This window comes from Rhopilema esculentum, chromosome 2, assembly GCF_057945365.1.
Source record: "Rhopilema esculentum isolate cy_ngs chromosome 2, ASM5794536v1, whole genome shotgun sequence".
NCBI lineage: Eukaryota > Metazoa > Cnidaria > Scyphozoa > Rhizostomeae > Rhizostomatidae > Rhopilema > Rhopilema esculentum.
Window position 1 is genome coordinate 3,738,547 of NC_142816.1, and position 15,572 is coordinate 3,754,118.

Sequence of the window (15,572 nt, forward strand, 5' to 3'; positions counted from 1 at the left end):
CATAAATAATAAAATTTACCACGCCCCAATGGTGTAGTGATATCAAAATAACAAGGGGGGCTCTTGCACAAATTGTCGCGAAAAACAATAGCAAAGTAGAAATATGCCAATTTTCGGCATCAAAAAGGGGGGCTCAGCCCCCGAGCCCCCTAGCTCTACATCCCTGCTACGCCCCTAGATAACCGACATTTGGAGCTTAAAAATCTATCAAGATCATTTAACATGACATTGAAAGTTGGGCCTTTCGATTCCCCCAAACAAATTTGGGCTGTTCGATTCTCCTGCCAGTAATTTGGAAGCATCTATAAATACTTAAAAAACAAGTGTAACAAAACTGATAACTGAGGAATTTAAATCGAATATATATCAGTTTTATTAACAGTGCGTAGCAAAATGATATTTTCGGAGTCAACACGTTGTCTTTGCTTGTCTCTTTAACCAATAATCGTAGGACTGATCCATTTTTGCACATGATAATTTAAAAGATGTTGTTTTAAAGATTTGAACCATGCGGAAATCTGTAACTGGCTGAAGGAGACAAGTATCCAGCATTAACATATTTCCAGGCAAGCCTACAAAAAATGTGTTGACAAAGAAGTCTTTGAAAATCCGGAAGTTTTTTATGAGAACTAAGCAAGCGAGACACTCTTTCAGACGTATTGAAATATACTGAGTAAAAACTTAAATTGATATTTTATAATGGGCATATGTAGGAGAATCTACCGTTACGGTGTATTCTCTTCGCTTAAGTAGCATTTTACGCATCTCGGGCAATGCCACAGGACACTTTCAAGTTCTTTAGTACTCAAATTATGCGGAGCTAGGTTGGAGCAACCGAGATGTGACCAGCCTCCGCAGCCATCAGTCACAATTCCATCGTCAGATACATTGCCACAGCTTATCCAAATCTCCTCCGTATCGCCATCTCGATAGGGTTTATCACAGATAGCGCAAAAGAAGCCATCATTACTTTGGTTGTCTTTGGTGCAGTCTCCTTCCACAGAGTCCATTCTGTTATCTTTCATCGATATTTCGCGTCTTTTTCTATTTGCTTTGTGTTTGTCTTTCAATTGCAAATTTTCTATAAAAAAAGGAGCAGTTGGGCGTGTATCATAAAGACTAGCCAATAAGCATTGACTTGAGTTGTCACATGACGAACTATGAACAAAGAGAACCTTGTCTGAATGGACTTTTCATTGCTGCTAGGAAAAATATGGACCATGCGAACAAAATACAATTCGCTTCACCCAGTATTCAGCGGGAAGCAATGATTTCTATCCAAATAATTAAAACCGTCAGATTAGGGTTTTCAGGAGTTCTTGAGAAGCTTTCCCGTAAAAGAAGCTACACGAATAGGTTTTAAATCTTTGCTTCAAAACGACAAAACGACATCTCTACTTTGTAGTACATCGAGCGAAATGCATCGGCAAAAAGTCAGGATTGGAAACTTCACCGTCATTTGGGACACTGTAACAGGATCAAACTTTACAGCCTAAAAGTTTTATCAATCCAATGAAATAGAAGTAATTTATGGCTAAGAATTGATTTCATTGAAATCTGAAATAACATTATCGATGTCTAAGCTTCCGATCGCCTGGCAAAATTTTTATAGAAATACATGAACTGGGCTTATATTCATCACTGTAAATTTGTATTGGGGGATGTCCTCCATGAAAGCTACACTGTTCGTCTTCGCAGTCTCTCATTATGAAACCTTCCAAAAAATACTCAAATACGAGACCTCTCCTCCAGAGAAATTGTCTCAATACTAGTTGTACCACTTCTATACCATACTAAACAAGTTGTAACATAAAGTCTTCATAAATTTCTCATTCCACCACTATGTAATAACATACGTCCTTAAACTGAAAAGGGAGAAGATGGAGGAAACGTCGTGGCGAGGGAAAGCAGCAAGAATAATTTTCCGAAAAAATTCAGAACAAGATTGAGAATGTAAAAGTATCGAAAATACAAAATTGTTTTAGAATTTTTTCACACAAATTTTAGACCAATCTGAAAATTTCAGTCATGCACCTCCATCTCCTTGGCAACGATGCCATCGCATGTTGTGCATATACAGGCATGCTATGAGGTATGTGTTTTAGCGTCTGTCTCAGCAGCTTTGTCCTTTAGTGTAGCTTCAGAAACAGATACAAAAGATACACAAGAACCTTTCAATATGGTACATAGTTCACATGATAACAGAAGCATAAAATACCTTTTTTGACAAAACTTGGCGAGTCCATCTTGAAATGTTTACGAACTTCTGCTACCTCTTTATGACGTAACAGAAACCCGTACCACCAGCTCTCTTTGGGCAGATTGTCTTTCAAGCGAGCGATCTGTTTTCCACTGTTATCCAGTATTGCTTTAACTGTCTCTAAAACTTCCTTGATTCTAACATGACGGCCAGATCTTTCCATTGTAATTAACCACCCGGCCAAGGAGGTCTCCTCCTCCTCGGTCAAAAGTCGTTTAGGTCCTGGTGTTAGGGACGTAGAGCATTTCCCTTTGATGATATCCCCAAGTGTTGATTTCGGTATCCCATAAAACTTAGCTGAACCCCTTAACGACATTTTCCCATCCTTTACAGCATTAATTGCAAGCAATAAATTATCGCGTTTCCAGCGCATGCGCTCCTTTCTACACTTGGTACCTTTAGCGTCCTTTGACCTTTCACCTTCAAACTTTGCTACTCTGCTACTTTCATCTTTTGAATTATCAAGATTGACTTCTTCAAGATTAATTTCCTCAGCAATTTGACTGTTTGTTTTAATGAGCTTAGAGGACGTTGCATTACGATTTGAGGACAGAGCCTTTCGAAGAAAAGAAAAGGAAATACCAAACTGTTTTGCGACAGACTTTGGAGACTTTTTCCCATTTTCCAGGTCTTTCAGTGCTTGCAAATCCTCATCTCCCTTTGCAATGGGCCTAAGTTGTTCAAGCAGCTTTCCAAGATCTAAAAGAGTAACAAAGGATATAACTTTCGAATTAATTAGACTAGTAAAATGAGAATATAATTAAATTAGACTTATGAAGCCCATGAAATAAATTCCGTAGAACAATCTTGATTCATACGAATGTGTACCATAAATACCCATTTATCTGATATGCAAACCCGTATGATCTGATATGCAAAAATACTCCAACAATAATGAGTAATTTTCTATACTTTCTAACAAAAATTTCATTTGAACTGATAAATAAAAAGTTGTTTTGCAGTTGCAAACAAAAAATTCACTTTCTATTTGGAGAAATTCAGTTTGAGTTTACAGAAAGAAAATAATTTACAAATACAAATATTAGATCATTTTGTAGAAGCAAACAGAAACATGTTTTACCCTCGTAAACAGGGATCCTTTTGCAAACAGAAACATGCCTTATTTTCGCAAACAGGGAACCCATTGCAAACAGAAACATGTTTTGTTGTCGCAAATGAAGAACCCTCCGAAAAACAGAAACATGTTTTACTCTTGTAAACAGAGATCCCTTTGCAAACAAAAACATGCCTTATTTTAGCAAACAGGGAACTCATTGCAAACAGAAACATGTTTTGTTGTCGCAAATGGAGAACCCTCCGAAAAACAGAAACATGTTTTATTGTCGAAAAAAGAGAAACCTCTTTGCAAACAAAAACAAGTTTTGTTGTCCTAAACAGATATTCCTTTTCTAATGGCAAACAAAGATCATTTCGCAAACAGAAGCATATTTCAATTGTTGCACACAGAGATTTCTTTTTTCATCGCAAGAAGAAACACACTTCATTCTCGCGAACAGACAGTTGCTTTGGGGTCAAAAACAGACTACAGAAAGCAGTTTACCAGCATTGTCTTTCCTTCTGCATATCCTGTCAGCCAAGCTGGACTTTGGAATTCTATGATTGACAGCTGCCTGCCTGATTGACATACCATGTTCGGTGACATCTTTGATTGCGTTTTCCATGTCTGTTTGAGACCAACTAAAAATGAGAGCAAGAGAATTATCTATGTAGAACATCTAAATTATAAAATGAAAGGAAAATTAATAGCCATAAGATTTACTTATTAAATGATTGTGTAAAAATAAGAAATAAATGTCTTTGAGGTGCTTTTAGTTTTAATTGTCATCATTCGTATTTATTTTCATTTAAAATTTCAGTTTGATTGGAATTAGGTTACATAAATAGCCGTGACAAGATTTCAAGAATCAACCAAACAAAGTGGAATCTGCGAATAACTAACTACTCGAAATCAGGCTATCAACTGAAAATTGTTTCTCACTTTGTGCCCCTCTCATGAAAACATTGGGTTATTTAGTCGAAAAAGAACCCCTTTCCCCTACGCTATAAAAGTAGCATTTTGACATCAAGAACACCCTATTTCGCGAAGAGCATTTCTCTGCAAGCATATTAAAGAGCTAGACAATTTATGTACCCCAGTGCTTCTCCTAGCTCGTTGGCCCCCAAAAGTATTGTTGATGAATTTGATGACTGTGATCATGACAAACCTTTTCAATTTTGCCTTGAAACTTGTCTTTTCTCTTATATCATCGGACATTGTGACGCGATAATCAAATCGATTTAATCTCTTCGCTGGTACCTCGCCAAGTTCTGACATAGTCAAGTTTGATCGCTTAAGCCCGTTGACGTAACTAGAGCCAGGTCTCTGATTCTTTTTAGTTGATCTCCGTCGTTTGTTTGTTTTGGCGTTGGATTGCTTGTCTGTTGGGCAAGAGAATTATAAGATTCACCAAGACAATAGCAACAGGAACCACAATAATATAGACAACAACAAAAACATCAAAAAATACATAAATTAACAAACAAACAAACAATTAGATAAACAAATAAATAAGTACTTGGATAGATAAATTAGAAATTATTACAAAAGGAATCAATACGATTTCACAACCAAACAGAGAGATCTACTACTTTTTCTGAAGAATGTCTCTATAAGATGTCATCAGGAATTTTCTTGGAGATTTTATCTTCAATCTAATACCGTAGTTAAAGATGGATTGCTTTCGTTTATTCATCTCAATACCTGACCATTTTACAACGTTTGTATCGTTTCTGGGTTCCTTCAAAATCGTTTACTCTTAACCTAATTCGAGCGTTACCAAATGGAAAAATCTCGCAATATAAACTAACTACGATTCGTCATGACTGCTTTCGTTATAAACCACGACATTATACACTAGTGTAAACCCAAAATTTCGCATCTTAGCCAATAGTAGCTGCTTTGGTGCTTAATTGTGAGCACTTATAAATCGTGAGTATTTACATAACACAACTACCTTCTCCGGCCTCTGAAGCATTCAACTAAAATTATAGTGGGATTCATACCTGTTTCATATGTGACTCCATGAACTGTTAAAATATCGTTTTCTTTCCCATCAAATGTAACGAAAGTATGGTTATCAATTGCAACTACCGAAGGATCTTGGGTGTGTTTATTCGATTCATGTTCTCTTGCCTGATCTGTCACGATTTCCTCTTGAATTGAAACAACAGGACTGGTCTGTGACAATGAGCTTCCTGGGTCTTCTTCATTTCTAGGACAAATACGACCGGCGATTTTTTCAACCGAATTATCACGACAGACTTGTATATCTGGCTTAGAGGCACCTCTAGGATAAACAATATTATTCTTTCGAGCACGTTTACTGTTATCAATCTGGTTGTGGCTTTTTACTATTGTTCCGGATAATTTCTTCTTTCCGGACAGCCGGTCACCAAGACTTGACTTAGGTATTCCATGCAAGGCTGCAGCTTTTCGCAAAGACATACCCTTGTCTCTTATATCTAGAATCGCTTTTTCCAAGTCATCTTGAGTCCAATTAGTCGACCGAACTTTTCTTCTTCCGTGACGCCGGCAGCTACTGCTATGGTCAGAAGGTTTTTCTTGAACCATAAAAGAGGCTGGATAAGAATTTCTCCTTGACTGACTATTTGTTGAATTTGGTTCATCAGTTGTACTTTCTTGGTTCCAAATTGCAGAAGCAGCAAAAATTTCCTCAGAAATTCCGATTTTTAATTTCTTGTCAACCTGTGGTAAGCCTTCCATGTCAACACCCCCTTTTTCCCATTCAGCTGCCTCTGACGTCACAACTTCAACCTCATTGTTCCAGGTGCTTACAACAACAACTTCTGGAGGTACCTGACCATCAAAAAGAGGCAGTGCCTTACTTTCAATATCAGAGGCAGTATTTCCCCACAACATCTCACTTGCAATTGTCATGTTTTCTCCCCCCTTCTTTCTCTTCAATTTCCTGACATCAACTGGGGGCTGTTTTTGTGGCCGTAATTGTGTTAACTGAAGCCTGGGATAAACAACTGGTATCATCTTCTTGGCACTGTAGTTGATACCAAGGCATCTTTTTGGCCTTTTTGCTGCTAAAAATAACCAGAATTTAATGATTTTATCAGACAAAGCACAAAAGGGGTACTAATTGTTGAGCCTTACTCGCAGAACTAAGGTTTCATAGGGACAGAGCTTTCGAAACATGGAGGTCACCAGGGACAGCAAAGCATTTTATTATAGATTTTTTTTGGGGGGGGGGGTGTAAGCATGCAAAAGGCTAAAAGCAAGATTAGTTGAGTAATTTTTTAAGAACAGTTTTGAAAACTATTGGGGACTAAAACCCTCAGCCACAATTCTTCCTTCTGGTACTCAGACAGTCAAAAATGCAAGGAAGACTGACCAAAGCAAAAGAAATATAAAAACAACACTTGAGCTTTACCCCCTTTCTCTGTTTTCTGAGAAACAATTCTAAAGTTTGAAGAAATTATCCAGAGGAAAAAAAACACTTCTCTCAAATGCAACAAAATGAAAATGTGACAATAGCAAACTATAAAAAATAGTTTAATTTTTACTTTGTATGCAGACCGACTTTGCTAAAACAGCTAGAAAAGCAGCTTAAGGTCTCTTAAATATATAGGATATTTTAGTTGTCAATATTTAGTTTTCTTCAATGAAATATAAAAAATTACAGCAGTGCAGAAACTAAGCAAAACATGATATACAAAAAAGAGAGCTTAATACTTTGATGAGAAAATGAAAGATCCTTCTCCCTTGCCATGTCATCAAGAGAGAAAATCGGTGCAATTAAGCCAGTTAAATTCTACAGCTTGAAGCAAATCTAGAAGGAAATCTTTAGCTTTGAGGGGCCTTATAGCCCTTTACTTATCATCTGCATTTTTTAGTTTGACAGCACATGATGCTGCAGTACCTGTTTTATTTGAGCTGGATTCCTCTTCCAAACCACCTTCGCTTCCAATAGCAGTAGTTTTTGTTCCACTTTCACTTCCTTGTGGGTCAGCATGCACTGTTTCAGCTTCTCTATCGTCTGATTTCAGCTCTGTATCACCAGGTTGGCATTGACCACAAGTGGCCACAAAATGTTCCCTTTGGTTCTGCCTTTGGAATTTTATGATGTCATTCAAAGATGACAAAGTCTGCTCCTTGGCTGACATCTGAAAAAGAAGGCAAACTAGCTGTTGCAATCAAATCTGGATGATAATCTGTGACTTGAACTCTTTTCAACAGAAATTCTGACTAAGAGATTTAGAAAATTTAAAACACGCACTATGGATGATCTAGCAATATTTTATCAAACTTATTATTTCTAACATCTGCATGCCTAACTGCAAAGTTTGGGCATGTATTGGAAACACAATAATAATAACTCAAAAATGTGTACCTCTAATCCCATGTGCACATTTCGAAATCGAGAAAAATTTTACTCAATTTGATATTATCCTATGCATGCATAGGTGACAGAAAATCATTCTCTAGGCATGAGAAAACTTGCATTCTGTATACAAATCATCCACTAAGGCTTGCATAATTCTAGGCGGCCTCAGGGCCAGTTAAAAAACTCCTGCAGTTCTTGGAACCATGCCAGAATTCTTGAAAAATGCCAGACAGTAATTGACCCACTGTTTCCTGTAGCTTTGTTATGTTTTTGACTAGAACTTACTTTTGTGGTGATTTAATTTACCAAAAGTTGCCAATCCCTAATTTTCTGCTATACTGAGAATCTGAGAAATATTTGTTATTAAAGAATCAAACGGAAGTCGATATGAATCATTTTGTTCCTTTTTCAACAATTTAAAACAACAAAGTAAAGTGATAAAAGCTTCCTTGGCCAAGCCCAAAACTAAAGGTTTCGCTTCAAAACAATCTGAACTTAAGAAATCTTCAATGATGGAGAAAAACTGGTGTATATACAGGATAATTTTTCTTTAAAAAACTATCGTCGCACTGTCGGTATGACACCTTCATTTCAAATTTTTGACAAGGCCAACCAAAGACATGCAATTTTTGTTTCATAAAACTTGTTAAACCTTACTAAAGCTATTTATTGCCAGTTTAATCCACATAGCTGCAATAATTCAATATTCACTAAAGCTTGAGGCTTTTTGCAGCTACATCTAAGCTGCCGACGAAGCCGAAGGACAACAATAGGCCATCTTTTAGGCCGCAGATTTGTTTACTTGGACACTGTCCAATAACACACTCAAGCAGCCTATACTATGTTGTATTTAAACATCATGGACCTTCTTTACTTAAAAATGGAATTTACTTTCATATTTACCACTGAAAAGATGCTTGCTTCGAGAACTGAGAATAAAACAGCCTTGAATTGCAAAAGCAGCAATGGCGGACATCGGACAGCAACCTTCGCCTTTGCTCCTCCTCAGGCATTGTGCACAGCCAAAAATTTACTACAAGGGGCCGGTGGAAAAGGGTGATATGGTTCCCCGACCCCTCTACATTTACGATATGAATCTATTACGGTCCTAATCTGAAGAAAACAAATAACAAAAACTAACAATAAATTGCAATCCCACTATTAAAGTGAAAAAAGTCAAATTCGAGTTCTACATAGACAATATTGACAAATGGAATAAATTACAACAATCCTGGATCAAGCCGCAACTATAATTGATTTTCATTAAATTTAACAACAAACGCGTACTTGACAGGCCTTCTCAAATTCTGCGTGCCCTCTGCGTGAGAGTTGAAATCGCTCAAATATATTTTAACTCGACAACCATATTACTATTGCCAAATTTAAGAAACCAACAATAGCTTTTGCAATTTCTTATAAAAAAGATGTTTTGTAAGAAAAAGACTATTTCAGGAGCTCGTAACGAAATAAAGTATTTCAGGATAATGTTTTTTCTTACCATCTATTCAGAAGAAAGAAGTGACACAGCTATCGCTTGCATAAAAGAAGCATAAAGAGTTCCTTAGGATTTAAGAACGTTAGGATATCACGCTTCTATTTAATCTCACGCAGTGTCAGTCTGGGGGTTGTTTGAAAGATTTGAAATTAACCAAAGATTTTGAAATAGTTCTCGTATCTTCCGAAAGTAAAAACAAAAAAAATATATATATGCGGAAATTATTGGAAATTTTTATCAAATGAAGTTTGAGGCATAACGCTCAAGAATTTGCTAATAATAAAGGTTTATAAACTGTCGACGGTGGAAAATTTCAAGATGAAGAAAGCTAATTTGGTGGAAAATTGTTTTAATTGAGTCTAGATTGGCAAAGAGCCTTTTACACCTGAATTATCGCCAAATCTTTGTAGGCTTTTACTAATGCTGACGTCATTGTCAGGATCCTTGAAGATGACGTCACTGAAATACCAAGGTTCGTAGTAACTAACGAGCTAATCATTTCAAAAATTTGTGCTTTCTAGCAAGTCTGACAGTACTTAAGAAAAAACTACAAATGTCCAGCAATTTACATATATCAAGTAATAAAATCTCAATAAATTTATCTCTACTTAAGGGTCTCCCTTTACACCGAATTAGATGGTTCATTAATTTTTTCTACCAAAGGTTCAATAAGCGAATTTCCATTTATCAGTTTTGTCGTGGCAATAACGAAATCTGTCGGCGCGTTTTCCTGCTGCGCAAGGAACCTCAGCGCACTGACTTCTGCGTGAGTACATCCACCAATAAAATAAACCAGGGTAATTTTCGACGGCCCGTCTCCACTTGGCCCACTCCCTTGCCCGCTTTGACTTTTCTTTAAAAGAGCCGGGGGCACGTACTGGACCTCTTCAATTGTAGGGCCTGGTAGTTGTCTCATGACTTCTTCTAGGCCATGCCAGCTAGACTGCCTGGCAAGAAACTGGGCGAGACGGACCGACAGAGGGGCATAACCGGAATAGGTGTACGCTATATCATTCGGGTTTTGCTCATGGACATCTTCCACGACTAATCCTAACGACTTTCGGATTGTCCCATACGACTTTGGCGCGGCACTCTTCAACAAACCAACTTGTTCTAAGTTATTAAGTGTTAGCAGATGCTCAAAACCATACGCATTGATAATTTCCCTGCGATAGTAATCAAACAGCTTGGGTTTGAATCCATTGTTGGCAACGCACTGCAGGCATATAAGGCGCAAAACTCTGTGAAGAGGGTGCTTATAACCAATGCATTTGTCTATGTAGGCATTAAATTTGTCTGTGTCAATACCATTGAAAAATTCTTGCTCAATTCTGAGTGCCTCTCGAAACTCTTCTGAATCTGTGTGCTCTTTGACAACCTAAAAGAAATATAGAGAGATGGTTTACAATAAGTTAAACACTGGTAAGAATGACAATACATTACATGGAGCAATAGGAAGATACACGGCCTTTAAGGGATCGAGGGGACCTATTAAGAATAGACACATAGTAGACTCACAGTAAACATCAATATCTGCATCGATAACATTCTATTCAAATATCCCTGGTTTATAGCAAAATCGTACTTTTATTTGTCTTTCTTAAAAACTGTCTAAAATAAACCTGCCACCATTTATTAAAAATTGGCCAAATAAAACTTGTGTCGATATGGGTGCTAGTCCTTACAGTTTCAAGTTAAATAACGACGATAAATTTGCAAGCAAGACTGTGAAACAGTGTGGTGTTTGTAGATCACATTGTAGATATTATCACATTATAGGCATTGTTTCTTGATCTTATACAAAAACTATCACTGAAGGCAAATATTGGACCATTTTACGTCGTTGGTTTTCTAAACGGACACAGACTGGTGCACAGAACATAAGGTAATGTCCCATTAGCAGCATAGTTTTTGTTTTAACATGCTTACCTCAGCAATACCAGTATGCAATGCAAGGGAAGACTTTGCAGCTTGAATATGTGGTATCTTATGCACGAATTCTTTCATTTCTCCTACAGTTTTTGCTGATCTGTGTTCTTCATACTGCGCTGTGATGCGTTTGGCCTCCCTACTCAAAACAGGACCAACAGCTGAAAAGTTTATGTCCCGTATCTCACTGTACAATGCATCAGTAGAATTCAATGCTACTTTACGCGGCTTTTGTTGGTCCTTTGGTGTTTGTTGCTTTGCAGCTCCTCGCGTTTCTTCCTTGATAGGAAATTTGTCCACTGGTAGTTGGACGTTAGTATTCTCAATATTGAAAACTTCATCAATAAGGCCTTCATATGTAAGCTGAGTTAGCAAAGGTGTCATTAGATCGACAGTTCTGTCAATCAAAAATAAACTGTCAATCACTGGTGTTATTTGCGACTCAGTGTCTGCCAGCTCTCTTCTCTTACGGATGATCATATCAGTCACATGCCTTGACATCTCTCCTTTACCAAAAATCCTATATGAAAATATCACATTTTACGCTAAAGTTTTACAAGCACCTATGCTAACCCCGTTTGAATTAAACAGGCAATCCCAGCTTCATTGCTAATCGTCTGGGTGTAAAGTTTCGAGTGATGTGCCACCTCTTTGATGCTAATTAATACATTTTTACTTCCTTTTTTAGGACAGCCCATTTTCTAGACCTACATTCCCAATTCAATGTACTTCATCTGACGTTTTTCAAACTAACAAAACTCCCCAAAACGTCCTGTTGCTTTTGAAAAATAATTTTTTTTGTTACAAGGACTTCCAGCATACCCCTTCTCTACCAAAACATTGTTATTTGTAGAATTAAACATCCTAAGTATCTGAATTCACTGGGCCACATCAAACATTTTATACAATACTGTCCGGAAGGGGGAGATGAGGATGCAGGGTACCAAGAGTATGACAGGGATTCTAGCATTTATAAAGATGCTGACCAGTTACAAGAAACAGATGGAATAAGAAGTTGGCTTACTTTGGTATGACACCAAAAAGGGCCTGCAACTTCATTAGAGACTCTGACACATAATACAATGAAGATGGATCTTTTTCAAGATAGCATTCATAGAACGCTGGTTCATACTCCATTGAGAGCAAATCATGTTCAAAGGGGACGAGATTCAAAGAATACTGTTGGATATTTGCAAATGTGCCATAGATTCCTTCTCTCTAAAAAGAAAAGAGATGCCTGGTAAAAGTGGTTCTTTAATCAATCATTGAAAGTTTAATTCAAAGGACAATTCAAAATTATCTTTGCTTATATTTATATACATCAGGAGCAATGGCACAACAAATGGTTTGTTGAGGGTCAATATTTGAATATATCTTTTTGCATTCAGTTTTCTAGAAGCTGAAATCCAGGAAGAGAAAATTCAAACATTTTTCAGGATTCAACAAGAACTGAATTTTAACATGCCAGTGTCCTCTACCAAATGGCCTACTGATATGGACCCCAGATATGTGGTATATAAATATAAATCTTGTCTGGTGCAAACATTGCATTAATGTTCTAAAAGATAATGCTCATAAGAAACCTATTGGTAAAATCTGAAATCTTTAAAATACTAATATTAACAAAAATAAGCCTTAAGCATATAAAATCCTGTATTTTGAGATCCATATGGCATTCATGTCCACTGTTTATAAACAAGGGACAAAGCAGAAGAACTCAGTAACAAACAGAAGAACCCAGTAACAAGCGGAACAACCCAGTACAAGCGGAACAACCCAGGAACGTGCGGAACAACCCAGTAACAAGCGGAACAACCCAGTAACAAGGGGAACAACCCAGTAACAAGTGGAACAACCCAGTAGCAAGCGGAACAACCCAGTAACAAGGGGAACAACCCAGTAACAAGGGGAACAACCCAGAAATAAGCAGAACAACCCAGTATCGAGCGGAACAGTAACAAGGAGAACAACCCAGTAACAAGCGGAACAGTAACAAGGAGAACAACCCAGTAACAAGCGGAACAACCCAGTAACAAGCGGAACAACCCAGTACAAGCGGAACAACCCAGTAACAAGCGGAACAACCCAGTAACAGGCAGAGGAACCCAGTAACCATTGGAACAACCCAGTAACAAGCAAAAAAAAAATTACTTCCTAATTCATTTGAGCTAATTCATTTGCAGAGGCATGATTAATCCAAGCTTGTTTGGGCAAGCATGTAGTCAATCAAGTCTTCCACCTATTTTATCATGCAAATAACTCAAGTTTCTGTCCCTCTCTTCACTTGATTGTTCTGCCTTCTTTTCTGTAATATTTTCTCTTATTCTCATAACATAGCCCAGTGTGATGGACAACTGTGTCAGTCCCATTCACCAGGTAAAAAAGGATGTGCCATGGAACAGGGTGTCCTTTTGATAAAAATCAGGGGTTAGGGTATTACGAATTGCATTAAAATTTTGGTACAGGGCATCAAATATTTATAAACAAGAAATGTGTTGATCTGTTAAAGAGTTTTCTTAGAATTAGCATTGTTCAGTTATGCTATCCAGTGCCCCAGTCCACAATTGCTGCCACATTTATAGACTGTGCAATATTGATAAATATCCTGTCTGCAGTTTCCACCAGAAACTGGTAGTAATTTATGCAGCCCTCCAAAATTATGCCATTAGTTGAAATTGTCAATGGTTCATTGAACTCATCATGCACCATCTTATTTGTTCTGTTTGGTTTCAGTCCATATTTCTTCAAGGGAATTTTATGCAACATTTCAATGGTTTAATTGCATAAATTATTTTCCTCTGCCTGGACAGGTTATTTATCCGCTGAATAGACAATGTTTCATTCCTTTACAAGATTAGAAGGTCCAAGTTTGTCTTGTCAGTGCCAAGTTTAGGCTTCAAATTGCAATTGATGAACAGAACCATATAGCTACCATTGTGTTGGGGGGAAAGGCTCTGGCCCCCTTCAAAATTATAGAAATCCTTTGTTTACAATTTAAACAAATCCTTTTAGATCCCATCCCTAATTAGTGTTATCAAACTACATATGTTGCCCCTCAGCCCTCAACAAATAAATCTTGACAATACTAATGTAGATCATAGAAAAATCATTGATGCAAAAAGAATACCATTTAAATCTGACATACTTGCAATTTCTGCTCGCAAAGAAGGCTTGACCTTGGAACAAAAAAGATATGATACTCCTTTGTGCTTCCCTGCTTTTCCTCTTTAGAAACATTTTCAATAATTGTATCCATCAACTCAAGCTTTGGCCTGACAAGAAATATTATGTTGCGTTCATCGCATGGAGGCAACCTGCCTTTAGCTAATGGAAACATTTTACCAACATCATGTTCTTTTAGCAAGCTGTATTCAGCGATTAGGCCAACCGGACCAGTCAGCTTCTCATCCCAAACAATCGCCTTACTGCCCGGGCAGCGATCAATGCAGTTCAGGAGCTCCCTTCTTGCAGTTTCTCTTACTTGAGCAAGGTTCACTTTACCACTTGACAAATGAGACATTTCTGTAGAAGACGATATGAAGTCTAACTAGTTTACACCATTGCAGTGAACATGGAAGTTGGTTGCAAGTATGTCCACTTCGCAGAGGCATTGATATCCTCCGCAGGCAAACTGTTATCACTATCACAGGATCTCCAAATCAAAGGACGGGATTCATATTCAAATGTGTCAAATACCGCAAATCCTTCGAATTGCCACCCCCCTGCTCGAAAAAGCCCTCCCCTCGAATAAGCCCCCAACCTAGAACTACAGTTTTCAATAAGCCCCACCCTCAAATAAGCCCCCACTGCTACCGTAAATTCTCAAATTGGACCCCTCAATTTGATGATTTTTGCCATCTGAGGTCGCCTATGGCGTTTTATTGAATTACAACAACAAATTCATACTTTTGGTAGTAATTAATTAAATGCTCATAAAGAAATTCCTATCAAAATAAACGAGGTCTTTTAATAATGTCTTCTTAATGTCAACAATGATTCTATAAGCCCCCTCCCCCTCGTATAAGCCCCCCTCGAATAAGCTAAGCCCCCATCCACAAACATAAAGAATAAATAAGCCCCGAGGATTTACGGTATGCATATTGTCAGAAAGCTTTCGTCTAGCAGCTTTGGAATATTCATATTTTCAACCGGACAAGATATGGAGAGGTCACATGATATTCCAAATGTATCTTATCATGTAGTGGTAGGTATGTCATCATAATAAGATATTACCGGGGAAGAGGGTGGGTTTTATTGGAAAATAATGAGAGCTGTAAATTTGATGCTAAAGTCTTGTTAGCAGGGATGGGGAGCGAGTCCTCTCGCAAATAATTATGTCTTATACCTGTTGCGGTAGCAGATCCCTTCCTTGGTAAGAGGAACAACTGGAAAATATCTGTCTTGTTTTTAAATGTACCCTCTCGGTCAAGAAATCGGAGGAGTAAAGGGGGGGGGGGTATTTCCATTGCTCTCG

At 37.6% G+C, this 15,572-nt stretch overlaps 2 protein-coding genes across 4 annotated transcripts; both read right to left on the reverse strand.

Annotated features, from left to right (window-relative positions):
• Positions 1 to 606: 606 nt before the first annotated feature.
• LOC135695504 (uncharacterized) lies at positions 607 to 8,736 on the reverse strand. 3 transcript variants are annotated; one of them, XM_089109950.1, is made up of 7 exons: positions 8,578 to 8,736; positions 7,210 to 7,453; positions 5,324 to 6,373; positions 4,486 to 4,699; positions 3,822 to 3,958; positions 2,219 to 2,959; positions 607 to 1,081 (listed from the first exon to the last, which is right to left on the reverse strand). In XM_089109950.1, the coding sequence occupies exons 2-7, from the start codon at positions 7,451 to 7,453 to the stop codon at positions 726 to 728; spliced, it is 2,742 nt and encodes a 913-aa protein (XP_088966076.1). In that variant the 5' UTR covers positions 8,578 to 8,736; the 3' UTR covers positions 607 to 725. The 3 variants fall into 3 exon arrangements, with proteins under 3 accessions (XP_088966076.1, XP_065070688.2, XP_088966069.1); XM_065214616.2 differs by lacking the exon at positions 8,578 to 8,736 and adding an exon at positions 7,681 to 8,571 and having other exon boundaries at positions 5,324 to 6,370; XM_089109943.1 differs by lacking the exon at positions 8,578 to 8,736 and adding an exon at positions 7,681 to 8,571.
• Positions 8,737 to 8,817: 81 nt separating this feature from the next.
• LOC135695505 (vacuolar protein sorting-associated protein 33A) lies at positions 8,818 to 14,712 on the reverse strand. The gene is made up of 4 exons (XM_065214618.2): positions 14,244 to 14,712; positions 12,123 to 12,316; positions 11,099 to 11,618; positions 8,818 to 10,547 (listed from the first exon to the last, which is right to left on the reverse strand). The coding sequence occupies exons 1-4, from the start codon at positions 14,616 to 14,618 to the stop codon at positions 9,792 to 9,794; spliced, it is 1,845 nt and encodes a 614-aa protein (XP_065070690.2). The 5' UTR covers positions 14,619 to 14,712; the 3' UTR covers positions 8,818 to 9,791.
• Between the last annotated feature and the right edge of the window lie 860 nt (positions 14,713 to 15,572).